The sequence below is a fragment of the Stegodyphus dumicola genome, chromosome X1, assembly GCF_044657685.1.
Source record: "Stegodyphus dumicola isolate Sdum_Otavi_A_Nest chromosome X1, ASM4465768v1".
Lineage (NCBI taxonomy): Eukaryota > Metazoa > Arthropoda > Arachnida > Araneae > Eresidae > Stegodyphus > Stegodyphus dumicola.
In genome coordinates this window covers 224,869,243-224,889,870 of record NC_140780.1, presented here as the reverse complement: position 1 = coordinate 224,889,870, position 20,628 = coordinate 224,869,243, and the positions used below count along the sequence as shown (strand labels likewise).

The 20,628-nt window shown below is 34.0% G+C and overlaps 1 protein-coding gene across 2 annotated transcripts in view; it reads right to left on the bottom strand.

Moving 5' to 3' along the window:
• Positions 1 to 20,628, bottom strand: part of kibra (WW and C2 domain containing protein kibra) — a 186,296-nt gene that overhangs the window by 74,283 nt on the left and 91,385 nt on the right. For both annotated transcript variants that reach the window (XM_035361929.2, XM_085808659.1), the window contains exons 13-14: positions 16,034 to 16,226; positions 544 to 660 (exon numbers count right to left, since the gene is read on the bottom strand). In XM_035361929.2, the coding sequence (XP_035217820.1) occupies positions 544 to 660; positions 16,034 to 16,226 (310 nt within the window). The remainder of the gene's footprint in view (positions 1 to 543; positions 661 to 16,033; positions 16,227 to 20,628) is intronic.

Below are 20,628 nucleotides of genomic sequence, written 5' to 3'. Positions count from 1 at the left end.
AACAGTTTAGAGTCTCACACTGTCTAAAGGAATGAAGCGTGTTACTTGGCACTAATTAATCAACCACTAGGTTGATTAAACCATTCATGTTTCAAATACATACCCTTTGACAAGTTGTGTCATCATTTCTGGCACAATATGACATGCATTTCAATTACTCTGAATGTTTTTTTTCCTATATAATTATAATAAATATCTTAAAGAATTTATTAGCTGCTAATCTGAATAAAATTGTTTAAAAAGATGAGTTTAAAGACTTAATGTTTTTAAACACTGACACAATGCTTCTCATACCATAAAATATCTAAAGTTTTTTTTTCTCAAAATTACATTATTACTAGCAAAAAGAATTAGCATTAACAGCAAGTGGCACTGAAATTTAGGAGAAAAATACAGTGAAAATTAAAATTACAAGAAACTGTACTTAAAAGTATTTTTTTATTCAGTTTATGTCTTGTGACAAACAATTTTAGAAACACAAAGTTTCCAATTTCAACTTTAAAGAGTTTTCTTTTATAAAGTTTTCAAATACTCTAATCTTACCTTTGGGCACTTATCTGGCACTGGATCTGGTTGCATAAACCGAAAACTTAGGACATTATACCACTTGGTGATGGTTGTTTCAGGGGAAAAGTCAGCTAAGCTAACTTGTGAACTTCCCTAAAAGAGGAATCAGTTTTTCAATATTTATTCAAGATTTAAGAAACAGAAATAGTTTCAATGTTACTTAACAGTTATATCCCTTATACATATTAGCCAGTACTACTAGCTTTTAATTTTAATTTTCTTTTAGTTTGCCGAAACAGTGCTTCCTTTAAGAAAACCATGAAAAATAGTTTTAATTTTTTTTTAATTTTTTTTTTTTTTTAATGCTGCCATTCGCATTATACAAGAATTTCCTGTGAAGCAAAGAATAATCCCTATCTTATAAGAAAACGAATGAATTATTTTAATAAAAATTAAAGTGAAAATTTATTAGTTTTAACCCTCCGAGCGTTACGGGTTAAGCTCTGAAATTTCAAAATTTCTCAAAATGTCATGAATAAGTGATATTTTCTTGATTTTAATTAAAAAATGACTATCTCATTTTGTACTTTGATTCCTTTTCTTCCAATATACATCCAAACCTAAATCAGATACATTTAAAAGCTAGCAAAAATTTTCTTGTATGATGAATATAGAAGATAGCCTTCTGTACGGAATTTTCCGGCCGAAACGCTGAGAGGGTTAATTAACCATTAAATAAATAAGAACATGATTCCAGAAGAAAAACAGGTAAAATTAAAAATCACCATGTAAAATAAACTGACATACAAATTTATTCAGACTTTCGAGAAAAGGTTTCAGTATCTAAAAACGTCTCGTTCTTGCAATCCCCAAAAACACTTTAAAAAAGTAAGATCTATATGAAAATACCTGCAATTATACTTATTGCTTTATATTCACACTTAATAATTCTTTTCAAATAAACCCAAAAAAGCAAGCATAACTGAAAGAAGAATATTAGTAACATGCCTTCATAATAATTTCCTTCTGAATATTTACTACAATTTCAATTTTTGTCTATGTATCAATTATCTTTCAATATCAGACATGCCTTTAAAAATGCTACTATATTTTTAATGCACAGTAACTGTTTAAAACCGTAACAACGCTCATTTAAAATAGTAATAATAGCATTAATACGGTAGATATAAAGTTACACATTTTTAAACTTCTTGTGATTTTAGAGTAGACATAACAGGATTGATGGATATTGCATAGTTATGGTGTATAACCTACGAAATGCTGGGTCTTCTCCCTTATGTAAAATGTAACTGTGTATACAGTCAAAAGTCGTTAATCCGGACTCGTCGGGACTTCGGCCATTCCGGATTATCGATTTTTCCGGATTATAGATCATCAGTTTAAATCTCGTAAGATGGCATGCAAAAATTACAAAATTAAAAATATGAAACCGTAATTTATGAAATAAAGAACAATTATGATCTAAAGGGTATCAAAATTTACAAAAAGAAAAAGCTTAATATTTATTTGTTTACTTTATTAAACATTTCCTTCAATGTAAGTTGCTTCGTTTCATGTGATAATACTTTCTCTTTAATTCTACGAGGGCTATCCAGAAAGTAGATTACGTTTTGGAATAAAAAAATAAACAAAGTATAGGAAACAAATTTTATTATATACAGATGAAAGCCACACTCAAATACTACTTTTCTACATAGTCACCATACAAATTAAGGCATTTATCGTAGCGATGTACGAGCTTGGAAATTCCTTCATCGAAAAATTCGGCCGCCTGCGCCTTCAACCACTTCGTTACCTCTTCTTGCAGCTGTGCGTCGTCATCAAAACGCTGCATAGCCAGCCACTTCTTCATTGCTGGGAATAGGTGGAAGTCGCTCGGTGCCAGGTCGGGACTGTATGGCGGATGAGGAAACAACTCCCACTTAAAAGATTCAAGAACTTTACGAGTGACATTTGCCGTGTGGGGCCGGGCGTTGTCGTGAATCAACAAGATCTTAGAGCTCAACATTCCTCTGCGCTTGTTTTGAATTGCTCTTCTGAGTTTTTGGAGAGTTTGGCAATACCTTTGAGAGTTTATTGTAGTGCCTCTTTCCAGGAAGTCCACCAAAATTACACCTTTTCTGTCCCAAAAAACAGTCGCCATCATCTTCCTTGCCGACATTGTTTGCATGCATTTCTTGGGTTTTTGGGGAGAACTTGTGTGCCCCCACTGCATTGATTGCAATTTCGTTTCACAGTTCACATGTTTCACCCATGTTTCGTCACCAGTAACAATGCGATCGAGTAAAGAGTCACCATCCTTATGGTAAGCATCCAAAAAGTTCAACGCTGCAGCCATTCGCTGATTTTTGTGGTCCTCTGTCAAGATTTTTGGAATCCATCTTGCACAAAACTTGTGGTAACCAAGCTTTTCGCTGATGATTTCGTGCAACAAACTTCGCGAAATTTGTGGAAAACTCAAAGAAAGTTCCGTTATTGTGAAATTTCGATTTTCACGGACTTTAGCATCGACTCTTTCGAGAAGTTCGGCGGTCACTATGCTGGGTCTCCCACTTCGATCTTCGTCGTGAACATTGGTTCGGCCATTTTGAAATCTTATGACCCACTGACGCACTCCACCTTCAGTGATAATGTTGTCCCCATACACTTCACGAAGCTGCCGATAGATTTCTATCGGTTTACAGTTTTTTGCAGTCAGAAACCTTATTACTGAGCGCACCTCGCAGCTCGCGGGATTTTCAATTAACGCAGACATTTCAAACCGTCACAGTATCTGAACGGAGCACAGCACGAACCTCTCACTAGCACAGCTAGATGCAGACTGAGCTGCGCAACGCTCTGACCCCAAGATGGCCGCGCTAGCCCCGCCCCTAGCGGACACAGACGGAAACGTAATCTACTTCCTGGATGGCCCTCGTATTAAACAGACATAATTTCTTGTTTAGTTACAAAGTTCCGCTGTTCAAGTCCTATAATTGCTGTGTTGAAAATACCGACTAATTTGTCAATCGAAATGTTTTCGTTTTCAATAACCTCTGGGTCACTTTCTTCACTATCGGAAGCGAATTATAATGACGAGGAACTTGATTTAAATCATATCAAAGACGGAGTATATCGAGATGAAATACTACACTTAGTACGGAATTATAAACCAAATAAAATAAAAACATCTGCCCTGAAGATAAGGATAGTGCTGACAGATCAACTTCCAATCCGCCGCGTGAAATTGATAAACAGATTTCGGATTTCAAAACATACTTTCGCTTTGTAGATACAAATTACATATTAGTAAATATATATCGGAAATTCTATTTGACATAATCTTTCTAATCTATCATAATCTAATAATGACGTTTCTGCCCCCCCCTCTCTGCCGCAGAGCAGCGTGAAATTGATAAACAGATTTCGGATTTCAAAACATACTTTCGCTTTGTAGTAAATATATATCGGAAATTCTATTTGACATAATCGAAAGTTCAAGCTTACTTTTATAAAATTGCTCTAACAGTCTGCAAAAAATAATAAGCCGGATCCAATTCGAAGATTAAGGAACAATGCAATCAGCAACATTAACTGAATTAGATAACTTTAGCTTAGCGTATAACTCCGTTACACATTAAACGCGCATGCGCACAAACATATTCGCAGCCGTAAGGGTCTTACGCGCTCTCGTAAACGCCTGTGCGCATGCGTGAAGTCGACGCATGCGCAGAAAGTTTGCAGCTTTGAGGTCCGTATTATAGATCATTCCGGATTATGGGTGTCCGAATTAACGACTTTTGACTGTATAAAACTTTGGGGCATGTTTAGCACACCTAATGTTCTACTAATTAAGAAGGTATGTGCTCAGAAATTCATTATCCAAAAATAAATGATATTGAACTACGAAGCTGGCCGTTACTAACTTTTATTTTACTCGGGGCTCTGGTTTTGGATCCCTAGAGCTGCCGCGTGTTGCTTGGGGGGTGTTGGGTTTCTGGCTGCCATCGTTTGTGGTCTGATGTGGGCGTGGTCCTATGACCATAAGATCCGTCTATCGGACAGCGTCCACTTAGCTTCACAGCTTCACCAAGCTGGCCGTGCTTCCTCCGAAATTTCATTCGGTTATCCAATGCACCACCATTTCTAGTGCTCTACAGAGCAGTTTTTTCATGATTACATTGAATTGGTGCCCTCCCCAATCAAGTTCAAATTATTTAAACCAAAATAAATCATCACACACTACTACACCCAAATAAGTATTGAAAAAACAGATGCTTCTAAAATAATTCTTCAGTTAAAAAGACAAAAAAGCTAAACTCGAGCAATAGAGAAAAAGGAAGTTTTAGTTACAGTTTACACCATAGTCATAAATATGAAATCACGAGAAAATTCAAAGTTCTGCAGCACTGGAAATTTGGCTTTGTTTTCATTCTAATCTTTTCTTGAGCGGTAGGCATACTTAAGCTGCAAACACAGAGCACTGCATTAAAATACGTATGCATAAAGCCTTAAAATGTTTCTAAATTTAAGAGCATAGATATTTACTTTTGAGTAAATTATATATGCATAAAACAGTATGAATTTCTTTCTTGTATTGCATTATAGACCAATTGCAACAAACAATACTTACTTTATAAATAACCTCATTAATTAAAATACCTGTTAATTCATTTAAAACATTTCTTTCTGTAAATAAAATTTTTTCTAATTATTTTTCAAATATCATAAGGAATCCTCTACAGGTGATCACACTTCCTAGATGGCGAACCCCGAAAATAAACTGGGCCCACTAGTGGCCAAGCAGTAAAAGTCGCTGAACACTGGTATTTCAGCCCGAGGTTTGAATCTCACAAACGGGCTGGCTGAATGGCGTTTCCGTGGTTTTCTCCTTATATAACGCAAACATGAGCCAGTTTTCCTTAGAAAGTCCTCCATGAAGGCATCTCTTTCCTCTGCCAGATAGCCCTCGAGCTTTGCCAAATCACATAAACCAAACTAAAAATAAACATTTCGCAAAATATAAACAAATTCTCAAACTGAATACCACTTTCTCTACAACTTCTATCTCTAACAGAGATTGTAACATTTAGTATTTAGTAATTTGTTTACGACAACAGTTTCGATGTATGTGAAAACATAAGTATGTTAGTATTGCAGTTCTGTATAACAGTTATGATTATAAATAGAATAGTTTACACACTTAAAAGTGCACTGTTTTATTTTATATGGTGTCAGGGGTAACGTGCTTTCAAAATGAAAAGTTCAAAGACACTACAGCTAAAGAAATTTAGCAGAAACGTTGCTTCAAACAGGGTTGCCACTCAAACAGGAGAATGAAATTCCCCGACTTTTCCAGGTTTTCCAGGTGTGTTTCAAAAAAATTCCAGTCTATCCGCGTAATGTACGTTGGCTGTGCTAAGAGGTAAATTAATTATGGTATTACTTGTATTGTGTAGCAAATTCACTTAATTATTCAATAAATCCCAGAGGACATTTATTCTTAATTATTCTTGGTATACTTTGTTTGATAATTTTGTTTAGTTTTGCACTTAAGAAACTTAATAAAATTTGAGATATATACATTGGATAACAAATGTATGTTTTATTTAATTATTACTCATGATCATCGAGGCTAATCCGGTCCTTATAAATCACAACGCAATGCTAAATAGTTAGGTCAGATTTTAGGTAAATTTAATTTGTGTGAGGTATGTTCTTAAAAGGCAACTTAACACTTGAAAACACAACAGTTCTGAGGGTCTCCCACCCCTCTTTCCCTACCACCAACCACCAGGGAAGACTTTTCCGCTCACTGTGTATTTTAAATGCCCTCTTTGCTGAATAGACTAGTGCAGGGGGACTGAGAAGAGCTCGAGGTTTATGAAATCCATGGTATTAGGCTGCTAGGTGGAGTAGGGAATGAAACCAGGTTTCATAACCCTTTTTAAAGCATGCTATATCAGTAGGTATGGAGTAGTGGACCATAGAGCATTGTTTGTTTGTACAGTCAAAAGTCGTTAATCCGTACTCGTCGGGACTTCGGCGATTCCGGATTATAGATCATCAGTTTAAATCTGGTAAGATGGCATGCAGAAATTATAAAATTAAAAATATGAAACCGTAATTTATGAAATAAAGAACAATTATGATCTAAAGGGTATTAAAATTTACCAAAAGAAAAAGCTTAATATTTATTTGTTTACTTTATTAAACATTTCTTTCAATGTAAGTGGTGTAAGTTGCTTCGTTTCATGTGATAATACTTTTCTTTAATTCTATTAAACAGACATAATTTCTTGTTTAGTTACAAAGTTCCGCTGTTCAAGTCCTATAACTGCTGTGTCGAGAATACCGACTAATTTCTCAATCAAAATTTTTTCGTTTTCAATAAACTCTGTGTCACTTTCTTCACTATCGAAAGCGGATTATAATGACGAGGAACTTCATTTAAATCACATCAAAGACGGAGTACATCGAGATGAAAAACTACATTTAGTAAGGAAATATAAGCCAAATAAAATAAAAACATCTGCCCTGAAGATAAGGATAGTGCTGACAGATCAACTTCCAATTCATTGCGCGCCGCGTCGTTTCATTCCCCCTGCAGAGCAGCAGGAAATTAATAAACATATTTCGGAATGATTAGATAATCAAAGGATATGCCTTTATGCGTTTTTTGCTGCAATTCCACTTTCTGTTTAATGGAATTCGAAACATACTTTCGCTTTGTAGATCCTTTACATATTAGTAAATATATATCGGAAATTCTATTTGACATAATCGAAAGTTCAAGCTTACTTTTATAAAATTGCTCTAACAGCCTGCAAAAAATAATAAGCCGGATCCAATTCAAAAGTCAAGGAACAACGCAATCTGCAACATTAACTGAATTAGATAATTTTAGCTTAGCTTATACCGTCTGTTATACATTAAACGCGCATGCATAAATGTATTATGCGCAAGTGCACATGCATATTCGCAGCCGTAAAGGTCTTACGCGCACGCGTAAACGCCTATGCGCCAACATGACGCATGTGCAGAAAGTTTGCAGCTTTGAGGTCCGGATTATAGATCATTCCGGTTTATGGGTGTCCGAATTAATGACTTTTGACTGTATAATAGTTGTTGTTTTCTCCACTGAAGATTGAGATTAGAATCTTCCCAATCTGGAATAAAATAAGGCTTTTTTTGCAGACATTCTGCATCTAAACGAAAGAAAGAAATCTATTTTAATAAATTGAGGTATTTTATATTTATTTCGCAGCATACATAAGGAAAAAATATGTGCATTAAATTTCGTGATGGTATGTCATCATACTGCTAGAATTAATTTCAGGATTATGCCAGAGAAAATTTCCTGAAATTTGGAAATATTATTTACTAATAATAAATAAATTTAGAGGGAAGAAGCAACATTAAATTATACGAATAACATAAAAATAAAGATAATTACTTAAAAATTTAATTAGAATAATCAACGATATTTTAGCGAATATAGTTATATTAGATGGTTAGCCTAGATGACTGATTACTATTTTTTTATTTTACTGCAAAATGGCAAGGTATTTATTAAAAAGAAAAAAGGTTTAAAAAGATTTTGCAGTAAAATTCTAGTATACGGTAAGGCTTTGGCACGATTTTGAAAATTGTCGCCAAGACCAAAATGACCCGTTTACTGCGCATCATCATGTCGCCAAATCCCATTGTACCATACATGGAGATTATTCTAACCAAAGAACGTCTATGTAAAGAAGAAAAGGTTCCATACAAGTAAAATGCTATTACGCCGCTAGAATGCGGAGGGAAAATTTGCCAAGGGATTTGGTGACGGAACCTGGCGGCCAGAATTTCCCTCTCCACGATGTGTACAGGAAATTGAAAATTAATTTGCAACAGACGTGGCTCCATTCCATCATTAACCTCTCTGCAACCTCTCTGCATGATAAATTAATTTACTTGCGCCAAAAATATTTTCTTTTCCTTTAGAGTGTAACCAATTGCGCTAAGACTAAACTTCACGGTTGCGGTGCCGTGCGCTACAATATAACAAGCGGTAAAGTGTCTCATTTACGCCGCTCCGCATCTGCGAGTGCAATCCAGAGCTGTAACTCGAGAAATAAACAATCTCGTTATTAGGCGACATGTGCACCACGTTATTTTCATTTTTGCGATAAATGCTTATCGGTGTGGTGTTCACGTCGCTCGCGGTTTGAGACAAAAGCATCTCGACGTGCATGGCACGTCTTCTTAGCGCAAGTGGTTAAAGAAATTTTAAATGATATTCATTTTATGAACTCTTGATAACGTGACCTTCGAACTTCGACACCGGTTTCGAGCTTTGGCGACAGATATATCACGTATGCACAGCTGTTTCCCTCTATGATGGAATGGAGCCACGTCTGTTGCAGAGAGGTTTTCCTTCTTTACAATACATATTCTTTGATTCTAACCTCCATGGTTCTGTATACTAGGATTAAACCCATTTTGTTTTATTCGAGAACAGGTACTTTCTTTAGTTCATGCACTGCACATGCGATTCTCGAGAATACTGGAAACCAAAAGTTGCGGGAAACTTGCTTTGCCTTTCTAAAAGACAATCAAATTGGAGCTGCGAAAACTGGCTCTGTGCCAGCTGCTCGAATGACACTCACGTGATACACAATTCGCCAAAAAAGTTATCTCTTCCGATGTCGGCGCAAAAATCGCTTTTTTTTGGCGGGATCGTTGTATGAACTTCCCTGACTTTTCCAGATTTTGAAAAAAAATACTTAAATTCCCTGACTTTTTCTGGTCCTCCTGGTTTTCCAGGTAGCGTGGCAACCCTGTTCAAACTGGCAATGATGGCTGCAGTCATTAGAAATTTATGTAGTAGTAAGTGAATTGCACAATAAAGAAGATAACATGTAAGTTAATACATTTCTATGTGCAACAGGAATTAACGTTCTTGAAATATATAATAAATTTCATGTAGAAGGTAGAGAAATTAAATAAAATTAAGACAAAATTTAAGAAATATTGTCTACCTAAAAACATATCATACATACAACATTTATTCTTTACAAACCATGTCCAAAACCATAGATGACTGTGTAACTGACTTTCAAAATAAAGCTAGAATATGTGAGTTTGCACAATTAATGAATAGTCTCATAAAGGATAAAATTGTTTATGGTATTAAAGACGGTGTAGTGACAAGATTACTGTGTAAAATAAAATTAGCATTAGAAAGAAGTCTTAATATATGCAGATCTGTAGAAATAGAACACATCAAAAGAAAATAATAGAAGATGAGGATACTATTGTAAACACAGTGGAAAAGAAACTAAGTAAACATCAAAGAATATATCCAATAGGGTAAATACTAAGAAACAAGTGACACAAGTTTGTTCCAAACGTAGAACATCTCACAAATATCAAACGTTTTTGCATATGAAAAAATATGTAGCAAGTGTAAAAAAGGCCAATTTTGCAAATCAATGTAAAAGCTATAACATGAAGCTATAAAGTCAAAAAAAGAGATACGAATTAAATTACTAAAATCATGACACTGAGGAAGAGTAAGAATTTTAAGGAGGTACAATAAAATAACAGATATAAAAGAAGAGAAATGGACTGTTGATGTTAATATAAAAAGATGAAAGACATCCTTTCCTTACAAAAATTTTTAGGTATGATCAGGGAGAATGTGATTTCATTTTCATTAAAGTTTCACTTTCCCGGTACTTTGAGTAAAACTAATATGCGTATTTTATCTGAAACATTTTATTAGTTTTACTGAAAATTTCAAAATTATAAAATTTGCCTGCATGTGAATTGTTTGCTACATTTATATTTTAAATCGCAGATATAAAAAGTACAAATCTGACTGAAACAAAATTTTCTTGACTTTTTTTAAATTTTCTCTTGCAACATTTCATCCCATAATCCTATATCATGGATAACAAAGATTATCAAATATGCCAGATATTTTGATTCCATCTTACATAATTATAATTCATAAACTATAACATATATTTCAATGGTACTTTTGTATTAAATCATTCACAGTGAAACTGTCACCAAGCAGTGTGATTCAGCATCAATTATGGATAAGCATCATGTAATAAAACGTACATACCTTACTTTTCGTCTAATGTAACCCCTACTGATTGTCGATATGCCATGTTTTGTTTTTACAAACTATGAATATAGATTTAACTTACTGCTGTTTTTCCTCACGTTTTTGAAAAAAAAAAAATTATTAAAATTTGGTAGCACAGCAACTAGTGGATTATTTTCAAAGTTATGGGATCCTACCGCCAAACAAAGTGTGTATTAACGGGCATGATATGCTACATGATAAAACCAATTTATGGCCAGAAAAGCAGTAATAGATTCAAGCAGTTACTGTGGGAAGTTTGTACCTAGTGCATTCTCTAGCTTAAGGTAAAATCAAGATATCTAAAAAAACAATAGAAATCAACAAAAGCCTTTTTAAGAAGCATAAGAATGTAGCAGGTTGAATACTGCTTGTTTATTAAATAAACAGATATTAGATCCTTCAGAATTCTGCAGAAATGACTGGCACAACTTTAGTGTGATCTCTGCCACTCTTTCATGATCCAGTGGTAGCCAACTATAACAGGATAATAACATTCGATTTCCCAACCATTCAATTGTAACAACAGCATACAAATTTCACAGTTCACTTATTAAAACTACTACAGAACTTCAAACTAACCACATATTTTACATTTCTCCTTTCAATCATGGCAATACTTAACTAAACAAATATGCTTTAACTTTTGCCACTGCAATCTCGATCAATCAAACTCCAGCTTCCTCAAAACATGGCATAAAAATTTTTAATGCTGTCATATTCATTAGACCTCAGCATGTTATTTCAACATGCAAACAGTTGTAGTGATCCCAAGAGTCAATCAGATGCTTTGACCATGAGTTCATATCTTGCAAGTTCAAATATCTGAAACTACCAGATGGGTGCTCTTTTGTAATACAGTCAAAAGTCGATAATCCGGACTTGTCGGGACTTCGGCGATTCCGGATTATAGATCATCATTAAAATCTCGTAAGATGGCATGCAGAAATTCTAAAATTAAAGATATGAAACCGTAATTTATGAAATAAAGAACAATTATAATCTAAAGGGTATCAAAATTTTCAAAAAGAAAAAGCTTAATATTTATTTGTTTACTTTATTAAACATTTCTTTCAATGTAAGTTGTTTAAGTTTTGCTTCGTTTCATGTGATAATACTTTCTCTTTAATTCTATTAAACAGACATAATTTCTTGTTCAGTTACAAAGTTCCGCTGTTCAAGTCCTATAATTGCTATGTCGAAAACACCGACTAATTTGTCAATCGAAATTTTTTCGTTTTCAATAACCTCTGTCACTTTCTTCGCTATCGAAAGCGAATTATAATGACGAGGAACTTGTTTTAAATCATATTAAAGACCTCATATCGAGATGAAATACTACATTTGGTAAGTAATTATAAGCCAAATAAAATAAAAACATCTGCGCTGAAGATAAGGATAGTGCTGACAGATCAACTTCCAATTCATTACGCGCCCGCCGCGGCGATCTCCCCGCCGAGCAGCGTGAAATTGATAAACAGATTTCGGATTTCAAAACATACTTTCGCTTTAGATCCTTTACATATTAACAAATATATATCGGAAATTCTATTTGATATAATCAAAAGTTTAAGCTTACTTTTATAAAATTGCTCTTACAGCCTGCAAAAAATAATAAGCCGGATCCAATTCGAAAATTAAGGAACAACACAATCATCAACATTAACTGAAATAGATAATTAGATAATTTTAGCTTATATGTCCATTATACATAAAACGCGCACGCGAAAACGTATTCTGCACTTGCACACACTCATATGCGCAGTCGTAAAATGTCTTACGCGCACGCGTAAACGCCTATGCGCATGTGTCAACGCGCCGCATGCGCAGAAAGTTTTTAGTTTTGAGGTCCGGATTATAGATCATTCCAAATTATGGGTGTCCGAATTAACGACTTTTGACTGTAGTGGAAAGAGATTTAACTGCTACATAACAGATCCATGATCGAACCATCAAGGTCACTTACCATTATCAAGGACAAAGAAACTGCACTTTCACTGCAGTTCTCATCTGTGCTAATTGATGCTGACATAAGCAAGCAGCCCACCAGCGGCCGAGCGGTAAAGTTGCTGAACACTGGTAGTTCGGTCCGAGGTTCGAATCCCGCGAACGGGCTGGCTGCATGGGCGTTTTCGTGGTTTTCCCCATGTGTAACATGTATACGAGTCAGTTTCCCTTAGAAAGTCCTCCACAAAGGCATCCCTCCCTCTTAGGCAGATAGCCCTAGTGTGCTTTGCCGTAATTAAATACACACACACATAAGCAAGCAACCACATACCAAGAGGTGTAACTGAGTAATTCCACAGGACTGCCAAGCTCAGGAAACAAGCTGAAACAGCTGATTTTTTCCTTTGTGTAAAACAATTTCAAAGACCATGCCTTATCAATTAAACTCAAAAATGACTTAAAGTTTCAAGAATATAAAGCAGTACAATAAATTGAACTTCTGCAGGTGGACAGCTTGTTTAAAGATAATTCTATAATTCTATTTGAAAATCCAGTCATCTGAGGATAAAGTGCTATCTATCAACAAAAATATTCCAAATTAATGGTATGAATTTTGGTGCATATATTTATACAGGGTTGCCACTCAAACAGGAGAATGAAATTCCCTGATTTTTCCAGGTTTTCCAGGTGTAATTTAAGAAAATTCCAGTCTATCCGCATAATGCATGCTGGCTGCGCTAAGAGGTAAATTAATTATGGCATTACTTGAAAACACAAAAATCTGCTAATTACGTATGACTTATATCCCCAAAGCATTACTATTATAATAAAAGTTGTTTTCTTCACTGAAGATTGAGATTAGAATCCCAATCTGGAATAAAAGAAGGCCTTCCCCCCCCCCAAGACATTTTGCAGCTAAATGAATGAAAGAAATCTATTTAATGATATTTTAAAAATAAATTCAGGTATTTTATATTTATTATGCAGCATAAATAAGCAAAGAGTATGTGCACTAAATTTCGTGATGGTATGTCATCATACTGCTAGAATTATTTTCAGGATATGCCAGAGAATATTTCCCTAAATTTGGAAATATTTATTAATAATAAATAAATTTAGAGGGAAGAAGCAACATTAAAAGATACGAATAACATAAAAAAAGATAATTACTTAAAAATTGAATTAGAATAATCAATGCTATTTTAGCGAATATAGTTATATAACATGGTTAGCTTAGATGACTGATTACTATTTTTTTATTTTACTGAAAGATAACTAATAAGGCATTTAATAATAAAAAAAAAAAGTTTAAAAGATTTTGTGGTAAAATCCTAGTATATGGTCAAGCCTTGGCACGATTTAAAATTGTCGTCAACACCAAAATGACTCGTTTACTACTCATCATAATGTCGCCAAATTCCTTGTATACCGTACATGGAGGTTATTCTAACCAAAGATTGTCTATGTAAAGAAGAGAAGGTTCCCATAGACAATAATGACATTACTCCGCTAGAAAGCCGAAGAAAAATTTGTCAAGGGATTTCGCGACGGAACCTGGTGGCCAGAACTTCCCTCTCCGCGATGTGTACAGGAAATAGAGGAACACGTGTTAAGAAGAAACATTCTTTGAGAAAACGTTTCTTCTTTGATTTTTCGCAATAATTCAAAAACGGATTTTCATAGTTTTCCCCTCCTCCGAATAACTAATCCATTACTTAATTTACTTGCGCCAAAAAACATTTTCTTTTCCTTTAAAGAAATGTTAAACGATATTCATTTTATGAACTCTTGATAACGTGACCTTCAAACTTCAGCACCGGCTTCAAGCTTTGGCGACAGATATTTCTCGCATGCACAGCTCTACATTGGAACGGAGCCATGCCTGTTGCAGAGAGGTTTTCCTTCTTTACAATACATATTCTTTGAATCTAACCTCCATGGTTCCGTATACTAGGATTAAATCCATTTTCTTTTATACGAGAATAAGTATTTTCTTTAGTTCAACATATACTGAACATGCGATTCTCTCGATTCTCGAAGTTACTGGAAACCAAAAGTTGCTGGAATCTTGCTTTACCTTTCTAAAACACAATCTAATTGGAGCTGCAAAAATTGACTCTATGCCAGCTGCCCGAATGTTTACGCAATACACAATTCACCAAAAAAGTGATGGCTCCCAACGTCGGTGCAAAACTCGCTTTTTTTTTGCTGGGATCACTGTATGAAATACCCCGACTTTTTCAGATTTTGACTAAAATATTTAAATTCCCTAACTTTTCCCTGAATTTTTTTTTTTTTTTTTTTTTTTAGCAATTTTCGAATTTCCTGATGTTTTCCAGTTTTCCAGGTACAGTGGCAACCCTGCTTATATGATGACTCATTCAGTTTTTATGGACCTTTATAAATCAACGAAGTTTATCCAATCCATAAGGATTGCATAAGGAAATATCGTAAAGTTAGGTAAATGTTTCGTGCATATTTATACTTTTCAGAATAAAAGTTTTAATTGATTCCCTGTTTTCCTTTACTAATTATTTTCTGTCCTATTTTATCGCAATTTTCTCATATTTCTTAAAGGTTTTGTATATTCATAATTTACATTTAGTATCTGTTAGCAATAATTGTTTCTTTCAGCATTTAATACATTTACTTTTTTAGCATGTGCAATTCTGCATAAATATATTTTAAAACTCCAAGCAGCATAAGGCCTTGATCATATTGGAGAATCAAACAAGAATTGATGTAATATTTGTAAATTTTGCAGGCAATTTCGATGGTTCTGTAATTAACCATCAAAACTAGTCCTGCAAAATTTACTAATATATTACACTGATTCTTGTCCTCTGACTTTTTCAATATTCATTATTCGGCATGTTATTTTAACCTAAATCCTTGGCAATATTATAGAACATTTCAAAGTCCTGAATGCATACATATCTCTGAACAGATTTCTCGAGCACAACTGTTAACTCCTTTCCCTTCTGCAAAAGCATAAATAAAACTATGTGGTCCGTTTAGTGAAATTAATTTTGCTTTAGGGTGGAATTTTGTTCAGTTCAAGTACACAGTGACTTTCTTAATGAGGAAACCTGCAATGTTGTAGCATCTTCATAAGTTATGGATATCTTTTGGTTCTTCTGGAGTATCTCCAGAACTTCTTAGTTCCTTCATTTGTAATAATCATTATTATTTGAAGCAGTAAAAAAAGGATCATGTTTTTGACTTTAACCTGCCTAATTACTTGGATCTAAACTAACTATTTACATGCACAATATGGAAACTTATTTGAAGCAGTAAAAAAGGATCATGTTTTTTTACTTTAACCTGCCTGCTTACTTGGATCTAAACTAACTATTTACATGCACTATATGGAAACGAAGTCATATTAAATAATAAAAATACCATCAGTTTTATCAAAAAAATGCAACAAAATATTACCAGACATTCTTCCTCAGCATTGGAGCTAAAAGACCATATGTTAACTTGAAGCGTTTTTGTACACAGTTTTCCAAGTTGGACACTGAATCGAAATGTTTCCCCGATGGTTGGTTTGCTTAAATTTTCTAATACACTAGTAGTAAAAGTACTTAATTCATCACTAGTTATTGGCAGCAATGCAACTTTAATACACCTAGAAAGAAAAAAGATGTTTGCTTTATTGCCATGTTAATTTTAGATGAACTAGCAATTTACATTTAATTTTTTTTTTAACCGTTACATATAAAAATTTAATATCTGGTTTTAACGGAAGTCTTGCACCAAAAAACATTCTTAATAAAATTTAAAAAAAAAAAAAAATGAAAACAGTACCTTTAGTGCAGGTAATAATCACCCCCCAAATCTAAGATTTTCTGCCAGCCTTTCGGTAATTTTTTAAAGCCTTCAGCTTAAAAACACGGTAGACGAGAGTTTAAAAACAGATCAACCTCTTTTCTGACATCATGAGCAGAATAGAAGATAGCACCAGCAAGATATAGCTGCAGGTGTGAAATAAGGTAGAAGTATGAAGGGGTGATGTCGGGACTATACAATGGGTATAGCAAAAGATCCTGTTTGAATCCATACAGAGTCCAGCAAGTGAATACAGACAACACATGTGGTCTTGCATTATGTTTTTGCGCCAGAACTCAGTTCGACGTTTTCCCTTGATAGCAGCGTCAACAAGGACTACCATCTTGCTGTACACCTTTCTATTCGAGAGTTTTACTTTTTTCCAGATACTTTTTGTGAATAATACCATGGCAACCCCACCAGATACAAAGCAGGATCTTTTTGTTAGTGAAATTGCAGTCTGTGATGCTGCCGACGGGTTCACCAGGCACAAGCCAACCCCCTTTTAGTTCTACGTTGTTGAAGTAAATCCACTTTTCATCAAAAGTGACGATCCAGTCCAGAATTTTGTCCTTGCGTTGATATTAGAACAGATAACTGCAGGCCCGAGCACGTGTGTCGTTATCTGCTTGAATCAGCTCATGTGAAACCCAACGATTGAACTTGTACGTCAAGTTTATGCGATCCATAGTGCGACTAATACACATGGCACTGCTGTCTAATGCCTTAGCAAGCTCTCGAGTGGTTGCATACTGATCTTCTTCCACAAATTCTCACAGGGAGGCCTCATGAACATCAGTAGGCAGGCCAAAGCACTCTGGTTCTTAAATGTCATAGTCCTTGTTTTTGAACTTTTGGTGTCAAACCTTCACAGTGTCATAAGATACAACATTAATACCTAAAGCTCTACTGTGAAGCTGATTTGCTGACATTTTGTAGCTGAATGTTTGCAACAGAACTGGAAGTAAATGATGTTTCTAAACTGGTAGTGTGATAGTTCCATTTCAGGCACCTTAATTATAATGACATTATTTTAAAAATTTCCCAACACAGTGGTCTAAAGCAAGTCTCTTTCTTTCAAATGCCAAAAATCAATTGACAAAATACATTAATAATAACATTTGACAAATATATTAAACCAGCCAAGACGAACTGTTGGCACAGACGGTATTTGTGGTGGGGTGGCAGGAAGCTTTCGTTAAAATCTGATACTTCGTATGTTTAATAAATCATAAAAGAAATTATTATCCATACAGCACTTTCATATAAGATTAAGTTAGAGAACTAAAATGAGATGATAATTTGGATAAATGAAGAACTGAACTTTTCATAAAAAGAATAGGATGGAGGGGGAACACAAAACAGAGAGAATATAATATTTTCTGGATACGTATCTTATTTTAATATTTGAACTTAATCTTTCTATTGCTTATTTAGTTACAATGCAGCTTTTATACCAACTAAGAATTCTTTTCCTTCCTTTAAATTTCTCCATGTCCTAATTCCTACATACCACGCATGCAAGCACACACACAATGAAGCAGCCTTTTCGATTCCATAGATGCAATGTTGTAGGAATAGTGAATGTGCAAAATTAGATGTAATGATGTAGAAAGCATTGATTTCATAGTTATCAAGAAGTTGATATATAATAAACACACTTGGCAGCTGAGGCAAATTAAATATTCATTTTTATTTCAATTTACATCTGAAATGACAATTTATTTGGTATTCTAACTGAGCATATTTCAAATATTTTACATTTTTAATAGCCTTGCAATAAAAAGAGCAGCAGCAGCCTATCTAGGCCAAGATGCAGAGAGCAAGTGCTTAATTATCCAATATGAAAGCTTATTAACAGAAGGATTTTGGTTCAGGAAATATTAAGTTCTAAATTAGCTACATCATAACTGTTATGTTAAATTCACAGGATTCGGATTAGTCTAAAAATGATGCTGTTCAGAAAAAGTTATTACTATTTTTAGAATAAAGAGGGGAAGTAACCAAATTAAAACAATGAATTAAAGGGCTATTGCTAATTTAAATTATAAGTTTGATTTATGTATTTTTACCTTACATATTTATGTTACTGTGAAAGACCGAAATTAGGAGAATGTCGACTTTCTTCAGTGATATCAACATCCACATAGTTGCTTAGAGCATGTCCGAAATATTTGCTAACTATCATTATTTCACACCAGCAAATGTCAACATTAACGATACATTCATTTTTGGTGAATAAAAATATTTGTTATGTTTTTAAATCGTAGTTTAATATTAAAACATCTATGTTAAAATAGGAGAAATGTTAACTAACAGAACATTAAAATAAACTGCTGAACCTAAAAAAGAAAGTAACAGCAATAATTAACTTAATTGTGTGATTGGTGTTATACAATTTTCTTTATTGTAACACCTTAAACTGTTATGACATGAATTGATCAAGAGTCCCTTGCTTTTACAACTGCTTTTGGTCGTGAAACATCTCTCATTTCTCGTCTTCACATTTCAACCTCTGCTTGTTGATATACATCAGTGATGGTCCAAATGTATAAGAACATAATCAAATATTTGGTCTTTCATGATGTATTCAGTATGTGTTGATATTTACCAGAGAAATACCAAACCTTCTCAAGCTTCTTTCACAACAACATACAGTATATATGTAAGATATAAAAAAAAAATACGATCGCGATTTTTCTAGAAGCTACTCTATTACATAACCTCCTCATATAAATGCTGCGTCATAAGTTTTCCTACATTTTTCTAGAAGCTACTCAGTTACATAACTTCCTCATATAAATGCTGAGTCATAAGTTTTCCTACACAGATGCCTTCTTGTCTTTGTCCTGCTAACATCTCCGCTATGCTCCTCTTTCGTTAGAATGTTATGACGTATTAAAATTTAAATTCAGTCGTATATAATAGTACAATTACTGAATAAGTAATTTGATTAACTTCATATGGAAAAAATCATCTGCTCTAAATTAAAATAAAGATGTGCTGTTAAAAGTGAAAAGTCCTGAGTTGTCATTTTTCTCCGTGCTTCAATCATCCCAGCTTCGTCAACCATCTGCCAAAACGTGTAATGGAGCCTCACCATTCACCTACGATGTGTTGGAATAACTGAAATATTACATATGTATGAATTGTAAAAGGTTTACATTAAAATACCTAGTAAAAGCCATAAGAATATTTGGACTCTACCTATCCCTATTTCCGAATTACATTGCAAAAGGAAAATTTTAATAACCAAAATTTTAGCAAACAACATTTGAACCGAAAATGCTAAAAACATAAAAATGGAAACAGGAGTTTCAAAAACATATGTTAATCTCTTTTATTCAAAGCTTCAAACAGAACTTGTCAAGGAAGTGTTTCTGAGCTTTAAACTAATTTGACTAACTAGAACAAGTTTTGCTCCAACAAATTCACCGAGACTTTGAACGGCAAAACGAATTAAAATTTTTTAAGGTACCTATACAAATGTACTGTCTCACTGAATTTGTCTCTTTTCCCGGCTTGTTTCAGTTTTCCAAGTCACAACAGTATTGAAAGTTGAAATAAGTAATACTAGATACAAAACGTGAAACTGATATACAAGTAAAATGATAAAATACAAGTCTTAAATAGGAATTTGCCTATTAAGAATAAAATAAATACAAAAGAAAAATTATAATAAAAAATACTAAAAGAAAGCTCAAACTATTTTCATTCATGAAAATTAATTTGATTGTCCAGTGTACAGGCAAAAAAGTTTTTTTCTGTTTGAATGTATGAATTAATAAACTTTTGATAAAAAATTTTAAAAAATTAAATTTATAAACCTGTGAAAGTAAAAACTGGGAAGAGCAAATTTGCTAAACAAATTTTTGGTAAAGCCAAAGAATGATAAAATTCTTACCTTGAAGTAGGTGCGAGCTCCGCTGCAATTAAGCTATGCAAAATCCAGATGTGAAAAGGCTGCCATGCTTGAAAACTAACCCTACAGCATGGTAACCAGAAAATTGAAACCATCAATTTCAAAAAATGGCAAAGCATTCAAAAAAAGAAACAGGTCTTTGCAATCTCTTTTGTTAGGCCAATGGAGGCTTGTTTAAAATTTATGGCAAAGTGCTTGATGGCTGTTTCTCTAAGGAAAGGGAAGACTTCAGGGAGGACTTTCTTAAGGGAAAGTGGGTCATATACATGTTAAACATGGG